This window comes from Macrotis lagotis, chromosome 5 (genome assembly GCF_037893015.1).
Source record: "Macrotis lagotis isolate mMagLag1 chromosome 5, bilby.v1.9.chrom.fasta, whole genome shotgun sequence".
Taxonomy (NCBI): domain Eukaryota; kingdom Metazoa; phylum Chordata; class Mammalia; order Peramelemorphia; family Peramelidae; genus Macrotis; species Macrotis lagotis.
Window position 1 is genome coordinate 12722542 of NC_133662.1, and position 16593 is coordinate 12739134.

The 16593-nt window shown below is 35.4% G+C and overlaps 1 protein-coding gene across 1 annotated transcript in view; it reads left to right on the forward strand.

Moving 5' to 3' along the window:
* LOC141523566 (dynein axonemal heavy chain 8) overlaps positions 1-16593 on the forward strand; it is a 412522-nt gene that overhangs the window by 111993 nt on the left and 283936 nt on the right. Inside the window, exons 23-25 of the mRNA XM_074236848.1 lie at positions 3494-3600; positions 13271-13377; positions 14526-14601. Coding sequence (XP_074092949.1) covers positions 3494-3600; positions 13271-13377; positions 14526-14601 — 290 coding nt within the window. The remainder of the gene's footprint in view (positions 1-3493; positions 3601-13270; positions 13378-14525; positions 14602-16593) is intronic.

Below are 16593 nucleotides of genomic sequence, written 5' to 3' on the forward strand. Positions count from 1 at the left end.
GGACAAGACTTAACCTTAGAAACTTTCATCTGGAAAACAGTGGGGATGAAGCAGGAAGGAAGATTTAATGGCTGGGTGGAACACTGAAGTACATTCCACTGTTGAGGGTCACCAAGCACAACTGTGCTGACCAGATGTGACTGGGCTGTGGTTGCAGGGAGAAGAAGCTAGCACACATCTGGTGACTGCAGTAACCAGGGGCAGAGACCCTGTTGTCTGTGGTCACTTGAAGGAGCGCAGAGTTTTAACCGCAGTTTGCAGTTAGGGACCACAGGGACCTGAGGGACTACAGGGAGTAAGATCATGTATAGGAAGGACAGTGAGACTAGGGGTGCTGGCTAAGGCTTGATGGAAGAGCCCTAGGTTGGACCCTGAGACAAACCTCAGAAAATAATAGTAAGAAAGACTTGGAGGCACAATTACCCATATCTCAGAACTACATCTGCTAAAAACAAAATAAAACAAAAATAAACAGGGGCGGCTAGGTGGAATAGTGGATAAAGCACCGGCCCTGGAGTCAGGAGTACCTGGGTTCAAATCCGGTCTCAGACACTTAATTAACCTAGCTGTGTGGCCTTGGGTAAGCCACTTAACCCCATTTGCCTTGCAAAAAAATGAATCAATCAATAAAAAAATGAGTAAAGGAGGAAAAAACCCCAAACCATAGATAGTTATTGTGGGGATAGAGAAGATCTGGGTTCATATTCAGGGGAAGATAATGGAACTATAAAACATTTCTCTTTCCAGTGGGAAATATCAAATGGTCCCAAGAAAAATTGAAATTTTTTCTTTTTTTGTTTGACTTTTAAATTTCTTTTTTAGTTCTTCCAAGTAATCTCTTTTTGTTCTTGGGACCATTTGATATTTCCCATTGAAAAGAGAAATGTTTTATATTTCCATTTTCTTCGCCTGAATATGAACCCAGATCTTCTCTATCCCCACAATAACTATCTATGGTTTGGGGTTTTTTCCTCCTTTATTTACTCATTTTTTTTATTTATTGATTGAATAGCAATCCAAGGAAAGCAAGTAAATTATGAAAATAAAGGCAACCTGGGGTGGCTAGGTGGCACAGTGGATAGAGAGCACCGGCCCTGGAGTCAGGAGTACCTGAGTTCAATTCTGGCCTCAGACACTTAATAATTACCTAGCTGTGTGGCCTTGGGCAAGCCATTTAACCCCATTTGCCTTGCAAAAACTTTAAAAAAAAAGAAAAGAAAAGAAAGGCAACCAGCTCAAAATGGAGAATCAAAAACTAATGAAAGAAAATAATTCCTTTAAAACCAGAATTGGGCTAGGGAAGCTAATGGTGTTCTAAGACATAACGAAATGATAAAATAAAATCAGAAGAATGAAAAGATAAGGGGAAGTTAGGTGGTACAGTGGATAGAGCACGGGGCCTGGAGTCAGGAATACCTGAGTTCAAATTCGACCTCAGACACTTAATAATTACCTAGCTGTGTGGCCTTGGGCAAGCCACTTAACCCCATTGCCTTGTAAAAAATAAAAGAACAAAACAAAAAAAGGAAGAATGAAAAGATAGAGTGGTAAATATCTCATCAGAAAAAAAAACTAATGGTCTGGAGAGCACATTGAGGAGAAATAATAATAGTTGTACTACCTGAAAATTATGATTAAAAAGGAATTGTTAGCAAATTACAAAAAAAATTGTCAAAGAAAATTTCCTGAAGTTCTAGAACAAGAAGGGAAAGCAGAAATAGAAAAAAATCTACCAAGCACTGAAAAAAGTGTCAGGAGAACAATTTATAGGAATGTACTAGCCAAGTTTCAAAGTTCCCAGGTTTTGGAGAAAATATTGGAAGCAACAACTAAAAAAGCAATTTAAATATCATTGCTCAATAAGGATCACACAAAACCTAGCAAACTCTGTGTTGAAAGATCATGAAAGGGGGTGGTGCAGCTAGGTGGTGCAGTGGATAGAGCATCAACCCTGGAGTCAGGAGTACCTGAGTTCAAATGCATCCTCAATCACTTGATAGCTGTGTAACCTTAGGCAAATCAAAATGCCACTGAATTGCAACCCTCCAAAGACTATAGGGCTTGAAATACTATGTTCCCTGGAACAAAAGAGCTAATTTACAATAAAGGATAGCTTAGCTGACAAAGTTAAATATATTCCTGAATGAAAAAAATGGACTTTTTTTTTTTTTAACAAACTCAATATATAATGTTCATACTTAATTGTAGTCTCTTTAGGGTGGTGCAGGGAAAAGGAGGAAAAAAATTAAGTAAAAAAATTCACAGCAAGGAACAAAAGACTGACAAGGAACCAAAGTTGGGCACTTTTGAAAATATTGTATAATATGCATTATATAGTTTTCTTGAAATAGAAAATAATTTTATATTGAATGATCTCATGGTCTTCTATATACATGGCAATTTTTTCTTTTCTCATTTTTGTATTTAAGTTTATAATTAAAAGATTCCCTCAGGGAGGAAAAGTGCTCATATGGTGTTCAGAAAAAGCAATTCAAAGACACTCTACAGTCTCTCTTAAGAACTTTGAAATTGACTTACAACATGGGAGACACAGCAAAAGACATGCTTTATCAGAGAAGGTGCTATGATCTATGGGCAAAGCAGAATATTTGTAACTCAGAAGAAACATGTGATACATAAACTAAGAGAATCCAGCCCTTTTGTCCAACCTATGTTTGAGTAATCTGAACTCATATTGGTCCAGTCAGTCAGAGTTGAACATACTGTAATCTGACTCTAGCACAGCAATATCATTTTGGACCTCTTCTAGATTGAATAAGACAACAACCAACCAACCAACAAAAAACAAAAATCCCATCATTGGTTATAAAATCAGTAACATCATAGATTTAGGAAATTATGATTACATAAATGAAAGTGGGCATTGACACAGGAGAAATAAAGCCTTTTGCTTTCTTTAAGGAATGCCTTTGTGATTTTATGGTGTCTAGCTGCATCTTGCAGTCATAGATACTGGACAAGAGTAACAGACATAGAAGTGTCTGATTATAAGATAAGGCCATCTGAAATTTATAAAGAGGGGTCTTAGTATGAGTCAAAGTCAACTTAAACTGATATACAGATATCATTCTGCTCTAAGACTGAAGCTAATGTGAAATAGCAAACCCCTCTTGGTAGGCCTGATTTGTAGATGATAGTGAGATAATTCTCATGTCCAGAGTTTCAATTAAGTGTGTTCATTGGAAAGCCATAATCTATGCATTCAGCCACAGAGAGGGAGACTGAATTTTTGAATTTAAGAGTTTCCTAGACAGAGAAAATCATCAAACCCAGTATGTGATTACAGATTAGAATCACTTATAAGGTAGAATAAAATATAAAATACAGAATAGAGTAATGGAATTGAATATACTATATCACCTTTGAGTTTGACTTACAAAATGTGGTAAGCATAAATTTTAAAATAGAAACTTAGGATTTTATAATATAAAGTCATGTGTGGTATAATTTTTATTAAATTTTTTACCTATAGAACATGTTAAACATGTAGCTTTTGGAACCATCAGAGAAGACACTGAAATTTTTGATGGTGAATCTGTTGAACAGAGTGATAGTGACAAGGAAGATGAATTTAAAAAGGTATTCATTGCTAAATAATTTGATAGGATTATAAAATTACTGAACTAGGAATAACCTTACATGTCAATTAGCACCCTTATCTCTCTGCCAGATCTGCAGTTGAACAGAATAGAAATGTAAAGAATGGCGTGAATGAGGTTTCTTCCAGCATGAATGGTTTTCTTTTTCCAGGAAAAAAGCAAAGCCTGATCAGGTTTACAATATATGATACATTTGTAAATACAAACACCCTCAACAATTAAAGGAGATCATTTTTCTTACAGAGAAAAGGCTATGAAAAGTTTAAAAGTAAACATTTATGTGAAGTCAGTTTGCAAGCACAGATTATGTTTTATGTCCTGGTAAAGGAGACATGGAGACTGGTATGGACAGGTGAAATAAGGTATAGGAGAAACTATGGAATTGCTCAGATAATTTTATTAAACTAGAATTTTGTTGCATGAACTCTTTTTCTGAAATAATCTATAAAAGGAGTCTTACACACTTTTGTGAATCTAAAATAGTTCATAACTTAAATGACATCTAAGTGATAAGAGGTTCAGATGAAGAGAGGAAAAATTGAATTTCATAGCATCACCCCATGTATCATCCTTACCTTGTCCTAACTTTTAATGAGCTGCAAGTTCCATATGAGTCAACAGTGTGAATATGAGACACCCTCCAAACCCCCTCCCTCCCAAACTAACATAAGCTGCTGCTGTGTCAATTGAAGTCTAGTGTCTAAAAGTAAGGTAAAAATAGTTCTCTTCTTAAGTGCTTTGTTCCAAACTGGGAATTAATATTTAGTTCTGGGTACAAAAATTAATGAAGAACTTTTATAAAATAGAACTGCTAAATAAGAGAGTGAGATTTTAAGCCATAATACACAAGCACTAAAATACTCATTCTTTAAATCAACAATACTTCTTCTATAAGTCATAAACTGCTACAATGCAACAGCCCATCCAATGCTTGAAAGCATTTATCATTTCCATAGGTTTTCTCCAGGTTAAACATTCCTATGACATAAGCCTTTACCATTTGAAGGCCTATCAGGTGGAAGAGAATTTAAGCAGGTTTCACTTGACCCCCAAGGTCAGAACTAGAAGTGTAGAGTAGAAGTTGCAGAGAGGAAAATTCAGACTTTGAGTGAAGAATTTTCTTTCAATTAAAACTGACCCATTGTAGTATGGACTGTTTCAGAAGGTAGTTGGTTCAACCTCACTGGAAATCTCCAAACAGATGACCACTTCATAGTAATATTGTAAAAGGCATGTGTTGGACTAGATGGCCTCTTAAGTTCCCTTCTGTGATCAGTTTCCTGTGATTTATGTTTGTGACAGTATACTGTTTATATCTTCTGTGATGCTCTACTGTCATAATTCTTTCCCCCTTTTAAAACTCTCATTGCCTGATTCCTTTGCTAGTTTCTCCTCCTTTCCCCACTGAAACATGGGTGTTAGCAAGGTTCTGTCATCAGGTCTCTCTCTTCTCCAATAGAAACTTGGCTTCAACTTTTAATCTCTTTGCAAATTATTCCATTTCTATTTTTCTAACCCCATTTTAAATACCATTCAGGTATTTCTAACTACCCACCAGATATCTATATATTAGCATCCTATTGGTAACCTCAAACTCAATGAAAGAATTCCTCTTCTTATTCCTCCTCCCACAGAACAAACATACAAAAATCCCTTGAAAAACAAAACTCTAATTCATTCTCTTAATTTCTATATAGTTTCCTAGGCTGGACATTTCAGAATTATCTTTGATCCTCTCTGTTCACCCTCAGTTGATTTGCACTTCATGTTGTTTCCTCCTCAGTAATACATGGCTTTATTGACCTATAGCTAATGAGAATGATGGGCATGGTTTTAGCCTTTGATGAACTTGAAGCTATGATAATAGGTCAATAATAATAATGTTAGTAATGTGTCTCAATAATGATAATATTTAGCATTTATATACTATCTTAAGATTTTCCAAGCAATTTTCACAGCCATCCTGTAAGGCGAATATTGTTATTGTTGCCAGTCATATAATATGTGATACATAAACTAAGATAATCCTGCCCAAATATTTATATGGTCTATTTTTGCCCTACCTATGTTTGAGTAATCTGAATTCATATTGGTCCAATCAGCCAGAGTTGAGCATACTGTAATTTGACCCTAGCCTAGCGATGTCATTTTGGACCTCTTCTATATTGAAAGACAGCCAACCAACCAACCAATAAGCATAGATTAAAAAAAGGAACAAAAATATCATCATTGGTTATAAGATTAATAATATCATAGATTTAGGAAATTATGATTATGTTAATGAAAGTGGACATTGACAAAGGTGACACAGACACACGAGTGTCTGAGGACAGAATAAAACTCAGATCTCCCTGACTCTTAAGTCCAGTACTAGAGCAACAGGGAAGGGCATAATTCAGGGTCTAGCTGTCAAATTTTTTTTATTTTCCAAGCAATCAGATTTGTGTGCAGGCAATTTAAGTTGGTTGGATTTAAAGAAGTCAAGGAAGAATTCAGGAGAGAGGGTTTTAATGCCAGGCAGAATTCAGAGGACTTTTTTCCTTCAAAAAGGTTTTTTTCTAATGAAAGAGATTATTTATCCTTGTCAGCTTAGAAAATCTGGGTCTCCCTGCTTTTGGGGTAGAACTCATTAGGTCTTAAAAATAATTTTTTCATTCATTTTTTTATGGGAATATGAGAACTTCAGTTTTTGATACTGAAAAAAATGGGAAATGGAAAAAGGAATAGACATCAACACTGCTATCACCATTTCCTACAGACATTTTACTAATGTTAAATTAATTGCCATAATTAATTTCCAAAAGAGTCAGTGATAGCTACTGTTGACCAATTCTTCTCCACTAATGAAAGAGAGTTCCAGCAAACTATGTAAAAAAAATAGAAATGGCACAAGGCAAAAATAGGAGCTAATACATGAAAAAAACCATAAATGTTTTCTGTGCATAAAATCTTCCACTGTGAACTGAGGATACAAAAGTAGACCTTGCTCCCAATTTGCATATATTTTAAAAAGGAAGAAGAAATGCATTGAGGAGGTTTTCATTTTAAGTCAGTTGGAAAGAACCTATTAGGATAAGGATGGAAATGAATTTTCTTTAATGTCATTTCCATTTGTAAAACCATAATGTTGTTTTGATGTTGAGCCATTTGATAATGCCAAGGACTTTGATGGCATGAGTTTTTTTTTTAAATAGATTGTTGATATCCATGGCTGCTTAGACATCAGGGATTACCCTACTGGCAGATGCAGTTGATAGGTTCTATCTTCCTGATTACAAGCAGATTTGTGTGTGGAAGACATAGGGGCAGAGAAGGATAGAGAAGGCCTTGTGTTATTTCTAGGGGTCTTGGGTTCAGGCTACTGGATCTAAAGGGATAGAGTGGACAATTTAGTGTTATTGATATGATATAGCATATACCACTTCATGTCAGGGTTCCTTATCCACTCTGTGGTGACAGTTGTTTGATAGCTAGTGTTCATAGAGATGGTAGACCTCTTCCCCACAAGGTTGTTTCCTTATAACTATGTGACCTAGACTAGAAACAGATCTAGTGTGATCTTGGTGTCATTACTATCACTAGGTTATTGGGCTCAGGACTGTCTCCACTGAAATCTGAGACTAAGTAGTGATGGTCTTTGAGATGAGCCCAGGCCAACTAAATACAGAAGGAGGCCAATACTGAAAGCAACACAGTTTTGAGGGTATTGTATTGCTTCTCAATGTATTTAAAGCAAATTATATGCCAAAGTTTAAGGAACAAAAATCCCAAAAGAAGGGGGAATCAAAGGAAATGAATAACTATTAATATTTTCTGTTGCTTATTTCATATCATTCAAATGTCTTCTGTCACTATTTCCTTCACTTTTTTCACATGACTAGGCCTTTGTCCTTGATATGATCACCACCATTACATAATAGAACTCCCTTCCCATCTCATCTCCTTTAAAAAATTACCCCTTCTGTTATTCCTTTTCCTTTGCTAATCTTCACTTGTTTCCTATCTACTGCTTTCCCTAATGCCTACAAACATACCTGAGTCTCCTATTTTTGAAAACCCTCATTTGATCCATCGATTCCTGTTATAGTCCTGTAACACTGTAAACTCTGTGGCTAACTTCCTTGAGAAAGCTATCTATAGTAGGAGCCTCCCCTTCTTTTCTTTTACACTTTTTAAAAATTTTTAACACTTTGTAGTTTGGTTTCCAGCCTTATTTAATTGAAACAGCTCTCCCAAAGTTACTGATGATCCCTTTAATTGCCTAATGTAATGACCTTTTTTCCAATTTCCATCCTTCTTGATCTCTCCGCATTATCAATCACCCCTTTTCTCCTTTCTACTTGTTTTTCTCCAGGTTTCCATGATACCACATTATCCTAATTCTCATTCTAAATTCTACTAGTTTGACTATTTCTTCTTAATTTTTTTTGTTGGATCTTCATCCAAGTCACACTTACTAACAATGAGTTTCCCTCAAGACTTGTTTTGAGCCCTCCTCTCTTTTCCTTCTATAATATTCCACTTGATGATTTAATTACCTGCCAAAGTTTCAATGACTATTACTATATTTATGAGTTCCTGATCTGCTTATTCAACCTCTTTCTCAGTATCTAGTCTTGTATTTCTAACTGCCTAGTGAACGTATTTTAGATACACTGTGAATTTCTTAATCTCAGAATGGTAAAACTGAAATATCTAACCTCCTCCTCCTATTACTGTTGAAGGCACCACCACCCTTCCATTCACCCAGACTGGCAACCCAGATGCCATCTTTGGCTGCTCACTGAGTAGTTTTTGCTAATGAGTTGTTTTACATTTTCTTCTATTTCTTCAATCTTTTGGTTTTGTTTAACAGAACCTTATTGTCTCATGAAGTCATTAGTTTTCATTGATTCCATTTTTTTTAGAGAATAATTTTCCTCATTTACCTTTTGCAACTCCTTTTCCAGTTGGTCAATTCTATTTTTGAAGGAGTTTTTCATTTGCCCAAGTGTAGTTTTGAGAGATCACTTTCTTTTGGTATTTGCCTAATTGAGGATTTGAGAGAATTATTTTTTTTTTGCATTTGCCCAATTGAAGATCTGAGTTATTCTCATTTTGTATTTTCCAAGAATTTGTTTTCTTGTTGCAAGGTGTTAATTTTTTCTTCCACGTTTTCCAATTGATTTTTAAACTCCTTTCTGATTTCTTCAAGAAAGTCTTTCTTGGCTGGAGGCCAATACATATTCTCCTCAGAAGTGCTAGATCTCCTCTGGGTTAGGATCTGTTCTCCTAAGTATTTCTCCATGGGCCCCCCTTTCTGCTGGCCTCTCTTCATATTTCTAGGATCTTGTGTTGGAGGTTTTGTTCACTTGGCTTAGTAATTCCAAGGACCACCCATTAGGGGGTACTAGTTGCTTTCTCTGGAGTCCTTTGGGGCCCTCAGCAGCAGAGTCTTAGTTGACCTTGATCTGTGTGCTGAGCCCTGGGGGAGGGAGTTAATCCCTTTTCATTGAGTGAACTCTGAGGGAGTGGGGGGGGGGGGTTGTTTGTTGTTTGTCCTGGGCAAAGGGCTCTGCTGAAAGCATGGAGCTCAGGTACTGGGTTCAGCTGTTGTTCTCCAGGTATCCTCTGAAACTCTTGAGTGCTGGAACTGACCCTCCCATAGCTCCTCTCCCTCGGTCAAAGACTCTGCAGCTAAAGTTGGATCTTTCACCCACCACTCACCAAAGTCTCTACAGCTGAATCTGGCCCTCTGGCTTCCCCCTCTAGCTGCTGTCCCCACGCTGATCCTCTGCTCTCTTCTCCCAGTTCACCCATGGTCCCCTGAGATAGACCTTGGTAGGTGTTCTTCTCCTAGCTTCTTTTTCTGTGTTTTGTCTATAGAATTTCTGTTAAGAGGCTTCTTTCATGTTGTTTTTGAGGGGAAAGAGGAGCACTTAACATAGTGCCTGTCTTCTCTCTGCCATATTGGCCAGAAGTCCCACATCCCTATTTTCAGTCATTTATTAAGTACTATCCTTTCTAAATTCTACATCTCTTCTATATGTCCCCTTTTCTTTTCTAAGAGAAGTCATACCCTCATCACCATAGGAATAGAGTATTGCTTATCTGTCTTCCTGCTTGAAGACTTTCTTCTCTCCATTCCAGGTTCTAGTCAGCTGACAAATTGATTTTCTCCACTATTCAATAAATTTCTAATCCTCTTTTAAACTATGCAGTAATATCCTGATATAGTTACATACTTTCTTGGGAATACATAAAGGTCCTTTCCCTCATAAGATGATGTATTGATTAACTTTTTTCGTTTCTCAATGTTTATTTATGGATGTCTATATTCTTTTTAACTTCTCTGGAGACCTTATTCCTTTCTGTTATTAACATGTTCCTTACTGGTTTATCTGCTTATGCTCATGTATTTACTTTGAGTTATATTCTTCTTGAAATCTTGATAATTTTAGTGTTTTTCTTTTTATAGTCCCCTGTTGCTCGTGTTCTGACTCCTTACCTTTTCCTTGGGAGTTGCACATCAGAGGCATCTCAGCCTCCTGTCACACTGAATAGTCTACAGTTAACAGCTTGAGTGACTGAGGAGAGGATAGGAGTGGCCTCCACTGGGTGCCAGGCTCATTCCTTTGGGCTCCATGCACAGCCCATGTCATTTTCTACCTAGAACCCTCTGGTCTTTGAGCTCTGCTGTCCCAGGCTGAGCAAGGTCCTGCCCTGTTGCTTTCTATGGCCCCCAAGGGGATAGGACAGCTGAGAATTGGTTCTGTAGGGCTGGCCAGAGAAGGAACAGTGGGAGAGGGCTCACAGAACAAGCCCCTGCAGCCTTAGGGCTGTGCATTCAGGGCTATTCTTCCAATACTAGGTATTTTCCCCTAGCTGTTCCCTTTGCCTGGAATGTGCTCCCCAAGTCATTCCCTGCCCTTCAGGTCCCAGCTAAAATCCTAGCTTGCACAGGGAGTAACTTCTTCCCTGTATTGTTTATCTCCAACTTATCCTCTATGTAACTTATTTGTACCTAGTCATGGGCATGTGAGCTCCTTGAGAGCAGGGACTGTTTTTTTTTTTTTTTTTTTTACCTTTCTTTGTTTCTCTAGCAGCTAGCAAAGTACCTGACAGACAGTAAATATTTAATAAATGTTAGTTGTCTGACTGATGTTCTGTCCCATCTTAATAGAATTTTATGAGAGGAACTTATACATGCACTGAGGGCATCCTGGATCACTTGAGAAGGAACTAGACAGGCATAAAAAATTAGTGTTTTATGGCTGAACTTTGCGTAGGCAGAGCATGAATTAAAAGCAGTCTAGTCAAACATGGCATGAATATTCAATGTAACCCTCTATTGCTGTTACCTTCACAGAACCCATTTTAGCTATCCTCCAATCCCTCGTTTCCCAGACCTTTGTTGAATTAATTTGTTGATGCCTGGAATCAGATTCTTTCTTAAAATATCACCTTCTTGTTTTCTTCCCACATTGTTATAAATCCTTCTCCTGGTATACAACAATGCCTTGGACTCTGTCAATCCTCTTGGATTTGCTCCTCCTTCAGTACTGGTCATTCAGTTTACCCCTCAACCAGGAGTAACCAGGGGCAATACCACTTGCCCTTCCACCCTAGCCCCATTCTTATTCCCTCAGAAAAGCTTTGACTCAGAATCTTGTTTACTCTGCTATTAGGTGATAGCAGTGCCCAAGCTGGAGAGGCATACTTGTGAAATCTCCTTCACCTTCTCTTTCTGCATAGTGGATAGAGCATGACTTGAAATCAGGGAGACCTGGTTTCCAATCCTGCTTTGAGCATTCATTAGCTGTGGAACTGGACGCATTGTTTAAATTTTTTAAAGTTTCTTTATCTGTAAAGCATTAATAATAGTAAGAGTGTCTATTTCAGCAAGTTATTATTTGTGAGAATCAAGTAGATAATAGACTGTGTATAAAGCAGTTTTCAAACCATAGAGTATCTATAAATGTGAGCTATTATTTTTTACTTATGTAACCTCTTCCAGGAAGGAACTCAGCTCATCTTTGGCTTCTCCCAATACCCCATAAGAATTTTAATGTACCCTAATAGCTTAAGAACAGCTCTTTTAGAAGCTGTAGCCCTAAACCTACTTACCAATCAGGCAAAGTTTGAATACTTGTTCTTCTACCTATTAAGATGTTTGTCCTAATGTGTGACCTCATTAACAATAGAGGAAAGCTTCATTCAGAAAGACTGGGAGAGATTCATAGTCCAAGAAGACCTATAAATTGAAACATTTTAGAATGAAGGAGAGGGTCTCAGTGGGGGTCCATGTTAATGCCTTCCTTAACTTGAGCAGAGATTTCACTTAGACTTGATCATTTCAGGAATACTTTTCCAGGATGAGTTCCTCAGGGAAGAGGTGATTTCATTCTTGCCAAGTCTCATGCAGTGTAACTTTTTGTTTGAAAGATGATCCCAGCTCCAGTCCAGGAAGACCCGGGCAGTTCATTCTGGTCTTATGAAGGCCCTAACTCTTTACCAGGTTGAAACTGGGATAGGCAAGTGCTAATTTTAGCTAATCCTTTTATAAAGTGCTATGGACAGTCTGATAACTATTGGGCAGAGTTATAGAATGTCAGAGAAATCATTAGTGCTAATTATAGAATTTTGTTTGGCCTCATATTACACATTAAATATATTCTTTCAAGTTTCTTTAGAGCTGAAAGGGACTTTGGAAATCAAGTTGAATATATTAAATTGCTCATAAAAATTGTTCTCAAAATTATAATAAAATAATAATGATATTTAAAGAAATATTCTTTCTTTGGAAGTTAAAATTACACGAAAGCTATCATATAGTTCAACAAAAGGAAAGACAATGTGGATCAATAGAGACATCCAGGTGACACAGTACTGTTAGTGCCATCAAGATGACCCAATTTCAAATTAGCTATGTGACCTTGGGCAAGTCATGTAACCTCTGTCTCAGCTTTAAAACAGAAATGATAGAAACATGATAATAATGACAATAATATGATAACAAAAATAATGATAATTAAAAATAGGACCTGTCTCCCAGGGCCATTGTGTGAGGATCAAATGAGATATTTTTCAAATTTTAAAGTGCCATATAAATTTTAATTATTACTACCATCAGCATTACTTTCATTACTATTAGTACTGGTGAACTTTGTGGGCTAGTTTGGGCTATTCCACTTGCTGTACTTCCTTACTTCTTAAAGAGTTCTGAAAAAGTACAGAGGTACAAAAAAATCTCTAGGACCATAGTCACTTAGAAATCTGGACTTAAGAATTTCAGGAGGAAAGAATTTTGCAAATGCTGTATAATAAGTCTTGTATTTTACTCTAGGCTATGTAATTAGGTATAGGAAGCTCAGTAGGTCATTTGAATCTTTGTTTTTCTTTTTCTAGAAAATGAGATTATTGAATTAAAATAGTTTCTATATTCCCTCACAAAAGTTTTATGGATAATTTTGGCAATTATCCCAATGATAAATGAGTACAACATAATGAAAAATACAAAATAAGTTTCAGAGTTAAATTTCATTTTATATAAAGTGACTAATTAGTTTCTTTTCATTATTTCATTCTCTATGTCATTTTTATTACTATATTAGGTTTTTTATTGTGAGAAAATTGGTTTTTAGTGGTCTCTGTAATATGACTTATTTCAGGAATGTAAAGAGATCCTTGCATTTTTTAGTCACCAATTACTAGACAGTCTTCAGAAAGCTACAAGGTTATCTTTGGATACTATGAAAAAAAGAATACTTGTTACAAGGTAAGTTGAAAATTGTTATAATTTATATAGTCATAATTAACAATCATAGAATTATGTATGTAGGTGACAGAATCATTTAGTTATGTTTATATTTTTAATTCTTGTGATCTTTAGCATGTTAGACAAAATTTACAAAGAAGCTACATAGATTTTTATTTGTTTAAATTAGTGCTTTGAAAATAAACATGTAATCCAGAACTATGAAAATCATAGAAACTCATAATAGAAACACTTGAAGATTTACATAATGGAAGCATTTACAGATTTTGTGCTTTTCAAAAGAAAACTTATTTCATTATGAAACATCTCAATAATGAAAGAAGAATATTTTATTTAATATTAATTTACTAATTCCTTCAATAGAAATTTAAATGGCAAGGAGGTTTGGTGAAAATATCAGAATAAGATATTTATATTTCTTATTTGTCCATTCAAATATAGTAGGTTTAGGATAAGGAAGGAACTTCATGTTTTATAAAATGCTGTATGGAAATGAACTATTATAATTAGAAGAACACTGGACTTAGTTGTGGAGAAGAAGCAGGAGGTGAACAAGCACAGAGGAGAGACTCTTTACTTTTTGAAATAAATCCATCCTTATTTCCTTTTATAATTGTTGGGAATCCATCAGAAAGATGGGACTCAACAGTTCTTGATTTCCTCTTACCTTATTTTTCAGAACATTCTTGTCCTTAGACCCTTAGTCCTATCTCCAACAATAACAACAAAAATCAATACCAGTTAGGGGAAATATGGATGTGTGTATATATATATATATATATATATATATATATATATATATGTATATATATCCACACACAATTACATATATGCATATATATATATATATATATATATATATATATATAAACTAGAAGTTAGCTTCACTGCTTTACTGATTTTCACCTCATACTCAAATCTCAGTACAAATACTTTCTTTTGTAATTTCATTTAGTGTTCTTGGACATTTAAACAAGATAAAACCATTTGGGAATTAAGTTTTTCTTTTTTTCTTTTATGATTCTATATTTTTTCTTCAAAGAAATTTGATATTTTAAAAAATACTTTTCTTAGAACCAAAATTTTAGTGATAAGTTGTCAATTGGCTTAGGATGAAGTTTATGTATAAATTTTCATCTTAATTGCAGCAGTTTTGGGCGAAAAGTAGCTGAAGAGGTTATTCCTTTTATACAAACTGAGGTTCATCTTGCTATTCCTAATGTGGTAAGTTTTATATTCAGAACCATAAGATGATATTTAAGAAGCAAAATGGATAGATTAGTCATTAAATTGAGACTGTGGTTCTCAAACTTTTTGGTCTCAGAAATTCGTAACGCTCTTAAAAATTTTTGATTACTCTCCAAAGCGTTTTTGTTTATATGGGTGGCATCTATTAATATTTACAGCATTAGAAACTTAGTAATATTATGGAAATGTTTTTGACTTTATAAAATACCTAAAAGGGTCTTATAGATACCCATGAGACCCTGAACCATTCTTTAAGAATCATTGATTTAAAGTATAATGATTTTCATAGATCCTCATATAGTTTTTTTGGTATATTAAATATCTCTCAGCATTTAAGGGTGAAGATGTTTATTGTTTTTCTTTTTTATATGACAGCTAATTTTCTCATATTTCAGCATTTTATTTATTGCTTTAAAGAACTCTAGCTGGAGGTGATTATTATCCCCCTCCCCATAATTTAATTAATGCATTTCCATTCTTTGAATGAACACAAATAACTCTTGCATTAACTCTATTTGTGGCAGGTTATGTTCCCTTTATATAAATACCATTATAAAAATCTTTCAATATAATAGAAAAATTTCCTATTCTGGTGGGTTGCCCATAGAAGCAGTTCTTGATTTCTCTGGTTACAATATGCTGTAAATAGCAGCATATGGAACCTTCAGTTAAAACCTGTAAGGATCACTATATAGTTTAAAATTTTATTTGAATGCAAGTCCCAAGTATGCATAGATATTAGATGTACAGGAGAAGGGATGTGAAATAACAGTTTTTGTTCTGCCATCAAGATTCTTAGAATTCCCTATTTCAAATATGCCATCCACCTAAAGAAAAAACATTGAACCTCTCAAAGTATAAAGTAAAACTGATCTGCAATATGGAATACTCACATTGGAAGCAGTACCTTCTATATGATTGTATATTCAGAATGCCTACCTATCCTGAGCACTCTTGAACATTTTTTTTCCTATAAGTTTCCCAAAGAGAAGCCATACAGCTATGTGAGGTGATGCCATGAGAAGCACATGAATTGGATTTGAGTTAGGGGTTGTTGTGTTAAGTCAACAGCCTCACTTTTTCCTCTAGAGTTATATGAGTCCAGTAGACAGATATGGATAAGGATGACTGGAGAAGGCCTTGGATTCAAGGTAGTCAGGGTTAAGTGACTTGCCCAAGGTCACACAACTAGTAAGTGGCAAAAGTCTGAGGTTAGAATTGAACTCTTGTCTTCCTGACTCCAAGGCCAGTGCTCTATCCACTGCACCACTATACTCCCTGAATAAACAAAGTACCAAAAAATTAAAACCAAAAAAACCCAGAAAAAAGACCAGGGAATGGGAAGATAGAAGAGGTGGGAATATTACTCCTTTCTCATTCCTATTAAGGGTTCTGAATGCTTACTCTTCACTTGTAAGAAATTTTTAAGAGAAAATTTAGGATAACATTAAAGATATTATAGTTTATAAAATTTTTCCTTATGAACATAACATTTGAAATACTTTAAAATGAAAATATTCTCCATAATATTTTTTTAGGGTTTTTTTTGCAAGGCAAATAGGATTAAGTGGCCTGCCCAAGGCCATGTAGCTAGTTAATTATTAAGTGTCTGAAGCTGGATTTGAACTCAGGTACTCCTGGCTCCAGGGCCAGTGCTCTATCCACTGCACCATCTAGTTGCCCCATAATATTTCTTAAGAATGAGTGATTACTTCATCCATATGCAGTGGGAAACAATTCTGAAAACTATAATTTAACTGCAGAAAGTCTTTCAGCAATTAATGAATTGTCAAAACTAAACTATACTTTTCATATTGGCATTTTTAAAACATCTAATTTAAAATGGTCAAGAGTAGCCCCTGCATGGGATCACACAGTGTGGTGGCAGGATCTGTGAATCTCAGAAAGAATAATTGGGTTGATGGTTTTTTTAATTATAACACTGTTTGATTCAATTTTCAAGCAAGT